The 10,724-nt window shown below is 49.4% G+C and overlaps 1 protein-coding gene across 1 annotated transcript; it reads right to left on the reverse strand.

The window, feature by feature from the left end:
- Positions 1–3,794: 3,794 nt before the first annotated feature.
- Positions 3,795–7,367, reverse strand: SYNDIG1L (synapse differentiation inducing 1 like). The gene is made up of 3 exons (XM_062495308.1): positions 6,921–7,367; positions 5,572–5,709; positions 3,795–3,953 (listed from the first exon to the last, which is right to left on the reverse strand). The coding sequence occupies exons 1-3, from the start codon at positions 7,347–7,349 to the stop codon at positions 3,795–3,797; spliced, it is 726 nt and encodes a 241-aa protein (XP_062351292.1). The 5' UTR covers positions 7,350–7,367.
- Between the last annotated feature and the right edge of the window lie 3,357 nt (positions 7,368–10,724).

Consider the following 10,724-nt stretch of genomic DNA (forward strand, 5'->3'; position numbering starts at 1 on the left):
GCTCTGAGCTCCTGGCTGAGCAAGGAGCATCTCCAAGGCAGGGGAGGGATGGAGGGGATGTTCAGCCAGTCCAGGGAATGGGGCTGGCTTGGTCCCCAAGTTCTTGTTCTCACAGCAAGGAGGGCATTTGGGACATCTGGTCATGGCACTTCTGACAACCAAAAGGCCACAGACTGTGTGAAATGAGAGACGGGTGTTAGTGCACAGATTTGGGGAAGAGGGCAGGGAATGGGCTTTTTGGTGACTGTCTGTGTCTGTCTCTTGGTGTCACTGGCTTAGGATGAAGGCTGGTATACTGGTGGGGCAACTGAGCCAGGGCATGGGCATTTTGGGAGCACTGGGGAGGAGGGTGATGTTACAGGACTGCTGAAGCAAAGGGGTTGAAATAGCTGTGCTGAGGTGCCTGTGCTGAGGGTGTCAGACAGTACCTGTGTTCACAGGGACATGCACCTGCAGCCATCTGCTGGGGAACTTGGTTACAAGCAGATGTCCTAATAATGAATGGAGAAGAGGGAGTTGTTCTGCTATGTCATGAAACTCGTCAGTACCACTTGCAGTTGTTTTTTAGAAAGCTCTGGGATGCAGAGAAAGAGAGCAGGTTGTGGTTATAGGACATCACTGTTTTACCAACCCTCCTCCACCCCCATCTCAGAGAAACCCAAAGCCTCCCTCACAGCCACCAGAGATCTCACTTCGTCACCACCCCTCTACACAGACAAAGATCATCTCTGCACTATCTGCCCTTTGCATCATCTCCCATAGCAGTGACCTGCCAGGCTCCCTCCATTCCTTCTCATTTCTGGGATAGACATGTTGCCAGGCCAGAACTTGAGGCTATTCCTACTTTCCCCCCAAACTTCTGAGTATCCCCTCTGGGATCTGGACCATTACAGAGCTCTGCTGCTGAGCTGAGGGTCCTGGTTGGGAGAGGGACCCCTTCTCTGGGAGGACAGGAGGAAGGGGGTGAGGAGTCACTTCTTCCACACCCACTGGTAGAGTTTAACTTTTTATTTTTTAAGCTAAATAAAATTTCTGGAGCTTGAACCTTCCCTGATTTCTGTGTCTCATTGCTTTTTTCCTTCCTTCCCTTCTGCTTAGGCAGCTACAGCAGGCACTGTGAGTCTATAATAAGTTATTCAGCAGTGATCATGCTCTTCCTCGGATTTCAATATCCACATGTTTCCCTTCAGGCTGTTTCCAACTAATTTCTCCATTTGCATAATACCCCCCTTAGGGATGCTCTGGCACAGCCCCTCCTCCCCCGCTTTGACAAGTTCATCAGAGATTCAGGCTATTAGTGGAAAAGACTCTAATTCTGTTGGCCCTTTAGCCTGCTCCTTCCCCATGCATCTCCAATTAATAAAAGACAAAGAAGCAGTTTGGGGTTCAGAGGAATGGAATGCCCATGGGAAGTGGGCTGAAGACTGCTGGACCCCCCACCCTTGGAAGCCCCTGGAGGAAACCAGCTGGAAGAATTAAAAATTCAGAAGCAAATGCTGTATGTTGTAGATTCTGGTCTGGCTGCCCAAATAATTTTGTCTGGACTAGAAGCAGCTGTAACCCCCCACCCTTGCTGATTCTGGGGTGCTTGAAGGGGAGAGATGAGGAGGGCTTTAGCTGAGACAGCTCTGAGCTGGGGGGTGGTGGGGCTGGTCACCCCTGCTGCAGATGCACCCACAGATGTCCACTCTCCTGAAATAATGCTCTTGTGTGGTTATTTGGAGGGATAAACATATAGGAAAGCTGAGCACATGCAGAAGAGAGGAATGAAAGCCATCACATGGGTGCTGGGTGAGTCTACCCCTTATTACTCTTCTCTAAGGCCACCTCATCTCTTCTGGACATGCCTGCTCTTCCCTGCAAATTCTGCTTCTCTGTCTGCCATCAGAAGCAGGATCTGCTTACTTCCCCCGATGTTTGTATTCTTCTGCCCCTCTTCAAGCAGATTTTATGCTTCTACTACACACAGATCTCTCTCCCTAATTCTTGTCCAACTACACAGGTTAAAAAACCCTACACCACCATCCTGTTCTCAGTGGTATTTTCCCACTGTGATCTACACTGAAATACATCTCCCTCCAAGATACCCAGACACCAGCTGGATTATAATTTGCCTCATGAACAGCATAAGCACCTCCAGGTTTGAGTGAGTGTGGCACTCTCATGATGCTCACCTCTTTGATAGCCAGCTCCATGTTATTATAAACAGAGTTTTTTCTTCTGCTTTTTTTTATTAGCTCTTCCATGTTAAAAAACATAATTGGAACTTTCAGACCAGCTTCTGTACAGGTCTCTGATGCACTTCTCTCTTTTATGGCTCAAGTACAATGGCAATCTCAGACATTAACATGCTTCTTTAGGATGAAATGTACATTTGAATGGCACCCAGCTGGAGGAACATGCTGCATCTCTTGCAGAGCTGGCTGCAGCCTGCCCAGAAACTGCCAAGGGGGTGAGGGATGCCCAGAGTCTGCCTGCAGTCTCCTGCACCTGGGGAAAAGAGGCAACAGGGAGCCAGAGAAAGGAGGGATGGTCAAAGATTGATGCTGGAGAGTGTGGGGTAAGGCATGGCTTTTTAACACCAGCCCTTTGGGACATCCATTGCCTTCATACCCACCTCTGAAGCACTTAATATGTTGCTGACAATATATAAATAAGCAAAAGTAAGATGTATGGGGGGAATGCTTGGTATCTCCTTGTTACCAGAGGCTTTTGGATGGATGGAGATACCTCTCTCCATGGCATGGGAAGGAGTGTGTTGAGGTCACCCTGTGTTTCAGGGTCCTTCCACATCTCTTCCTTCTCTGATCTATCTCGTCCCCTCACAAACAGCACTCCCACCCCAGATTCTGCAGGTTTTGTCAGCCTTTTCTTTCCATCCCTCTTTGTGTGCAGGGCCCTGACCTAGTACAAGGAGTGGAATCCTTCAGGCTAGCAGCCCTCCCAGGACACTTCTTAGGTAGAGATTTCCATTATAAATCTTTCTGAGGGCCCAGCACTCTTGGATGGCAACCTTATAAGGGCTCTGACTTGGGATCACCATAACAGACACTATTAACACAGAGAAAACCTTGCTGTCTTTACCAGCTTGTGCCAACAATGGGAGAGATGGTGTGCAACCACCAGCCTGCCTTCCTCCTTGTTTCTGATTTGGGATAGACCAGAAACTGGGATGTCCTCCTGTGGATCAGGGGTTTGTATGCAGAGGGATGCAGAGAGCATGCTTCTTGGTCTTGTCCATGCTCTGTCCTCCTACTTCACTGCAGCTGAGGGGTCAGGCCACCCCACAGCACTGAAGTGAGAATGCCATCCCCATCACAAGAGTCTGGAGACCCCACCAGGACTCTGGCCTCCCAGAAGAGGCAGCAGTCATTCCCTGGCAACATACCCCCTCTTTTCCCTGTGTGTACCCTTCATGAGCCAAGCCTGGGCAAGTGATGGATCTTCCAGCTGCAGGGCTGAGAAGAGAAGCCATAGCCCCAGATCGGGGTGGTTGCACCAGCCCAGCGTGTGGTTTCTCTCCTGCACATCTTCCACCAGGCAAACGTGCTCCTCCTTGTCCCAGCAGCAAGGCTGGTGCTCAATTCCCTGTTGTTAGATGGTTGCACACCACAGCCTCAGGGAGAACAGGGGTCTACTGTTTGTCTGAAAGAGGAAGAAACCTGCACAGGACATCCATGCTGGGGGCCTGCTGTGCAAGCAGCCCTTGCGGGCACTGGTGTTCTGTGCTCCGCAGGAAAGCTCAGTCCCAGAAGGGTCAGCGTCCAGGGATGGCAGTGACATGCAGGTGGCAGCTACACGTGGCCCCCTTTTGAGAGATAAGCAATCAGTGCTACCACCACCCCGATGTACACTCCTGTGCCGATGGTTATGGAGAGCGCGGCAAGGAAGAGAGCTCGGCGGGAAGCTGAACTGGCCAGATGAAAATCTCCTTTGGAGACAGCCTTGCTGGTCTGGAAGGAGAAGAAATGCTTGTTGCTCACAGCTGTACCAACCTGGCCTTTAACCAGCATGCAGTTGTTTCATTACTCAGTGCTTCTTGTCTGGCCACTGCACCCCATGGAGGCTGGGAACAGACAGCAAGGTGTCTGTCAGTCTGGGAGGGCTCAGAACAGCTGTTCCACCTACACACAGTTTCCTGTGGATTTTGCCTCCAAGGGAAGCATGGGCTTCAGATACTTGTCTGAAAGAACCCATCTGGGCACCCAGCCAGAGCTGTGAGTGGGTGGCTGGACCCTTGTAAGACCTCAGTGCATGGAGTGATGGTTGTGTGGTACTGACCAGATACCAGTGCACCTTCTACAGAGATGTAAGGAGAACTGCCTAGGCTCAGGGAAATGACTCTCGATGGCATGATCTGTCCGTCCAGCTGTGCTGCCACCTGATTCTTCCTGCATGGGGTTTTCTGCTGAAGCCTATTTGCTATTGAAGGGCTGACAGAACTAGCACTGGAGATACATCCTCATCTCTCTGGAAAAAGATGGGAACTTCCAGCTTCTGTGTATGCTTAGGGCATATTCCAAGGTGCTCTTGTTATTACCTACTATTTCAAGTTCAAGTTGCCAGGTATGCATCGATGCACTCAATGTGCAAAGATACCAAACAAAGATATGGTTCTTGCCTCAGTGAGTGAACAAAGGGGGTAGTTATAGAAAATGGGGCTAGATATAAATTTCCCCATCATTGCGTGGAGAGTGCACTGTGCTATCTTGCGCTATGTGGAAAAATGTGAAATCAACTGCTCCTTGGGGTCCTAATCAATTAATGTTTTCCTTGCCTCTCACCAGCCCTGTGCCAGGCACTCGTGTAATATATTTTTCCATTTTTGTTCCTATCCTCTTGATTTAATTTCTTAATGCCTCCCCCCATCTATTCTTGGTACAGCAGCATCTATGCAAATGTGGAGTAAATCCCCTGGCTCTGCATGAATTATTCTGGGTCAACAATGATGTAAGTGAGCCCAGGCTCTGGGCTGAGCCCTCAAGGATGCAGCAGCTCCTCTGAGCTGCTGCAGCCTGAGGGCCACTGCCTCTCCAGCCTCTGCCAGCTTGTCATTGGTTCCCACAGGTTAGCCAATGTGCATCAGAAGCAAGTGCAAGAGAGGAGCTGTAGGGTGATATGGACACCAAGCTCCCCTTTGCATCCACCCTCCAGAGCAGCCTGCCTCCTGAGGCATGAGCTTCCTCAGTCTGGGTCATGGTGTAGAATCTTCACATTACTGGAGAATGTGAAGACAGGTAGGAAAATGTAATTTTCCTGAACCTGGCTGGAGGGTGAGAAGCTGGGTGAGCTTCTCACAAGAGGAGCCCCAGTTCCCTAAATAACAGCCAGAAAACCCAAAGCAAAAGCCTGACCTCCAGTAATCCACACCACTACTGGAGGGGTTCCAACCCCACAACAATTGTGGAGACATCCAGGAGCACCCTTTGTCTCAACTCTCAGAGTTATGGCCATGGCACAGACGTGAGCCTTAGATTCAGAAAGGTGTTGGTCACTTCCATGGGCTGCTGTGGCTTTCAGGGCCCTTGCTTTAGCACTTGGCACATGCAGGAAAACAAAGGGATTCCTTACCCCTTGGGAGAAGTAGAAGGCAGCAATCCCCAGGGGCCAGAAGCAACACAGCATGGAGAAAAGAGCCAAGCCCAAGTGGTCCCGGGGGGGAAGCATCAGGAAATGATCCTCGCTTTCACTGTCACTGGAGGAGTCGCTCTGCAAAACCAAATGGATTCAGCACATCCCACCTCCCTGTGCTGCTCCGCAGGCTGTATCTCAGCACCTCACCTCCCAGCTCCCACTCTCTCCTGATCCCGTCACATATTCTCATATAATTCCCACTGGCAAATTCAAGGAGTAAATTTCAACAATATTTTAGACTCTTCAGCATGGTTTGATGAGGAACAACATAGCTCAGCAAATTCAAGAGTGAAATGGATTCTTGGCTCCCTGACAGAGCAAATGCCGGGGGGTCTGGGATTTCCCTGCGTTAGAGTCTTAAACTGAAATATCTTCAGCTTTGGCAGATCTGACTGTCAGCTTAAACAAACTTAAACAAAGTTACTTATCCCCATTAGAGACTAGGAGATCAATATCCTGCTAAACTAATTTAGGAAGTGATGGAAAGCATTTGAAGTGGAGCCTACATTGCAGGGGCAGCATGTCCTGTCCCCTTAGTGAGTCACTGCTCAGTGGCTGTGGTGAGCCCTCTTGCCTTTGGGCAGCGCTGGGCAAGTGATGTGTCTTGGTGGGGAAGGGACACAGAGGTGGGGACATCCCTGCTGCCATCTGAATGGGCTACATCACCACCAACACTAAAAGAAGCATAGCTGTGCTAGGTCATCAGGCATCAGCTTCAGTGAGCTCTGGGACCCCCTCCCACCTCTCAAGATCCTGGATGATGTTTCCCAGCCTTGGCACCACTGCTCAGGCCATAGTGGGGCACAGCACAGCAACAATGCTGCTTTGTGAGCTCTCATTCTTCCTGTGCAGGATCCATCCTGTCTTTACGTATATAAAGCTTTCTCTCAGGTGCTGCCATCACACATGTGAATTTTGCTGTTATGCAAGAATTGCTGTTTCTCTTTAGCTTGAGTGTCACAGCAGTGGCAGGCTGCCCTTGTCAAAGCATTCCTATTTCCCAAGAGTCCCACAGAGACCCACCTCCCTTTTGCTCCCAGCAGCAGGCAGCCAGGCTGCTCTTAGGGAAGCTGACCTCCATCTGAGGTCAGCAGTGAGGAAAAAGGAGCAGAAATGAAAAGGAGGAAGAAGTACTCTGTGTACAAGGAGGCTGGTGAGGCAGGAGATGGTAGGATTTGGTGGGGAGTTCTGGATGAAGAAGGGAAAATAAATTATCAAGGATTTGAGCCAATGCCCAGAAAGAATAACCACAGGAGTTTAGTGTTATCCCACCTGTCCAAGCTCACCTCATACTCCTGGAGCTCCTCTTCCTCCACCTCATAGGAGACAGTTTGGATGCGGATGTCACTCTCTACCAGGCAGGACCCTTGTGCCTCATGCCCTTCAGGAGCTTCAGAAGGAGACTCTTTGCTTTCTGTAAAAGTGGTCTCGCAGCTTTCCATCTTGCTGTCCTTGGCCTTGAGAGCAGTCTCATCCTTCACAAGGATGAAACTGGGGCCATACAAAGCTTCAACAGCCAGCTGCAGGGAACTGGCATCCAGCAGCTGGTGAGTCCTGGCACCACCGGTGTTTTGGAATATGTAGGAATACAGTTTCCCTTGGCAGCGATGACTGGGGTAGTCCTGGCTGTGATGCTGGTGGTAAGAATAGCTGCTGCGAAGGTGGCCATTGGATTTGGCCAAGAGTGGGTTTTGGAGCTCACGCACGCTTTCCATGCTGCCAGCAGTGGTGGGGAGATCCTGCAGGAGCAGAGGGGGTGGGAGGAAGTATGCTGTTATTTCAGCAAGGCAAAGGAGCAGAAAAGCCTCTCACCCATGCAAAGCCAATGTCGAGAGGCTAGTGGGAACAGAATAATTTGGCAATACTGGAGAAAACAAGACCCCTCCCCACCTCTGCACAGCCTGAATGCTATTCCCCAGGTGGTAGCAAGATAAGGATGCAGCCCTGCAGTAAGGTTATCTGATTCAGGCTGGATTGAACTGAAGATTTGCTGTATCTATAATGCATCTTAAGCTGGCCATATGCAGCCTCACAGGAAAGGACCTACCGCATCTTTTCTGCTGGTTCATAATGTGTGCTGTGACAAAGACTGACAACACAGCAGATAAGAGACTGACAATCACTCGAGAAGCCTCCCTGACTTCCCAAAGTGGAGGGTTGCATGATGAATTATATCCCTCTGGACATTACTCATACACCTAACTGTCTTCCAGGTGCATGGGAAGTTCTCTAGGATTCATCCAAGGCTAACCGGGTGCTGGAACAAATGCAGTGAGCCACCAAGGGAAGCCAGGGGGCTGCTGTGAGGAGATGGAGGTGGTGTTTAGGTTGGGTGGGAGTGTTGGATGTTCTATGAGGAGGAGCAGTAAGATGTGGAGATTAAAGGGGAGACTCCATGGGGTTTGGTCCACTTTGAAATGATGAAATTTTAAGTAAATGATCCATTGCATCAAAGTGCTGTTTAAACCAGCTCCACCCCTGGGTACAGCAGCAGCCAGACAGCCTTGGCTCTGGGCCACCAGCTTCAGAAAATGCTGAGTCCAAAGGAGATCCTCAGCTACAAATGTCAACATGGGTTTCTTCCTCAGGGAAATTCACCTCCCTCTTCCTTCCTCCATTTCATAGTGCTTGAACTTGTATTACTCTAATTTTCTTTCTCCCATGAAAATATCTCAGATTAAATATTTCTACCCCTTTCCTTCAGAGGAGCATTTATTATTTTGGCTTCCCAACCCACCTTGGAACAAAGAAAAAGTACAGCGAAATATCAGCATTCTCAGGAGAGAGAAACAATTACTTTGCCCTCTTCACTACCTGAGCCCCAGGTTTTACAGTCTCTTTAGCATTTTCCCAGCTCTCTGACCGTGCCACCTTATTGCCTTGCAACCTCAAATGTTCCTGTCCTCTAAGCTTAGAGACCTTGGTCACTGACTTCTCTGCAGGATGCTGTGTAGCAGGGTCACACTTCCTCCTGCTGCAAGAACCCCTCAGGTGCACTAGGTTTTCTGAGAGACAGCACATCACCTTGTCTTTAAACCTCAAGAAGGAAATATAAATAGAGAAATTGAAGACTTTAGAGAGTGAAAAGCCCAAGTGGTCCTGTTTCTTTGGTCAGACTCTACCACATCATGAAAGTTTGGGAGCCATGCAGTTTTTTTCAATGGACCTGTCCACTGGCTTTGTTCCGGCAGTGGTCGTCACATTTTGGAAATCTGCTCAGGAAAATTGAACTGTTCAAAAGCCCTCTTGTACTGCTAAAACACTGTGCATTTTGGTGAATGCCCTTCACTTCTCCCTTCCCAAAACCATTACCTGCCGTCCACAGTCTCCCACCTTACTTAAAAGCCAGTAATGGCTCGTGCAGCAGACGGCCTTTAAGTATTTTCAAAATATTTAAGGGAGATGCATACTTGTAGCAAAGATGGTTTTATTTTCTGCACAGACAGAGAAGCTCAAAGCTACATCCCAGTTTTCATGCAAGGAAACCATGATCTTCCTATTTGCTTACCTTAACATGCGAATTAAATTTCTAATAAAATAACTTAATTTTTAACAAAACAGTAAGGAGAGAGCAGTCACCAGGTGTTATCTGAGCAGCAGCCAAAGAAGGAGCCCAGTGCTAGCGTGAGAAAATTGATGGGCTTAGTGCAGCATCCACACCTTATTTCAAGAGATGATTCTGGCAGCAAGTTAGGGTAGGAAGGAATGGGATCTTGCCGAGAACCACTGAAGGGAGTCAGTTCCAAATGCATTGAGAAACACCAGCAGAGGGACTGTGGGCAGGCTGCTGGTCACTGGGCAGTAGGTGCTACCTGTGTGGAACTTGCTGTGCTTCTCACTTGGGGTCCTCAGAAACAGGTTGGAGAAGGAGCAGAGCTGCACAGAAAAGCCATACTCTCACAGCAGCAAGCACTGGGAAACCGTGTGGGAGGGGAAAAGAAGGGAAAGAAGCTGGGAGGAATTGGAAACCTAAAAGGCAGTTTGGGAGGTGCCAGGGATCCAGTGGGAAGATGCAGCTGGACTGGTGCTGGGCATGGACTCTGCTGAGTCCCAAAGGATGCTAGAAGGACTGATGGGAGATGTCTCACTGACCTGGTCCATGGGGAAGAGGCAGTGAGGGCTTGCAGGCAGCAAACATCCTAGGGTGAACACAGTTTGTAAGAGTAACAGTGTGGGTAGCAAAAGAAATCACAGGAAAAAACTCAAGTATGGGGAAGTCTGTGAATGTGGGCTGGGCAGGGCTGAGGCTTCATCCCAGGGAAGTGAGGTGAGCTCAAACCTCTCTGGTCCCTTGAACTGTCCTGGAGGTGTCCTTAGAGCAGAGCCAGGATCTTGGAGTTGCTGCACAAAGCATGGACCAGGCAGGGCTACAGTTAGAAGGATTTAGCCTGTGCTAGTCCTATACCCTCTGGAATTATAAAAGATTTACCTGTAGTAAAGTCTCTTTTTCTTGCTGCCTTCAACTCTTGGGGGTCGGAGCTGATGCTCTCCCTGGGAGACTGCAGGGACAAAGGGAAAGTGCAGAAAATCTCACAGTGCTTCTGATAAATAAGCAAAGGAGCCACCAACTGCCGCCTGCGTACCCAGTCCTGGCATTTGTCAGCTGTGGGGAAGGGGAAAATAAGGACCAGTGTCACAACATGTTTACAGCAGTGTGCTCAGCCCTGCTGGAAAGCAGCCAGGCTGAAACCTTCCTCTCCAATAACGGTGAAGATGTGAAAGAGTCCCAGGACCAGAGGGATTAGAGATGCTTCCCACTCCTCAGTCACAAAGATGAGCACATCACATGTACTGAATGGTCTGGGTTTGCAGGTGGAGACAAGGGCCATCAAGTTTCTAGAGATGACATTAGGGAGGGAATGGCAGAGAGGGTGAGGACAAGTCCTGTGGGCACATGTGCAGGGAAGGAGAGAATCAGACTGGTCCTGAAGTTGTCCCCAGACCTCATTTGGGTTATCTGAACCCTACAGGGAATTTAGCCACACAGGGGCTTAAAAAAGGAAGCCTAGTAATAAAATAAGCCTGGTGATAAAGAAAGCCTGTGAAAAACCAGGCTTGGGGAAAGAGTAATGAACTCGGAAAATGAAAGC

The sequence above is a fragment of the Cinclus cinclus genome, chromosome 6 (assembly GCF_963662255.1).
Source record: "Cinclus cinclus chromosome 6, bCinCin1.1, whole genome shotgun sequence".
Taxonomy (NCBI): domain Eukaryota; kingdom Metazoa; phylum Chordata; class Aves; order Passeriformes; family Cinclidae; genus Cinclus; species Cinclus cinclus.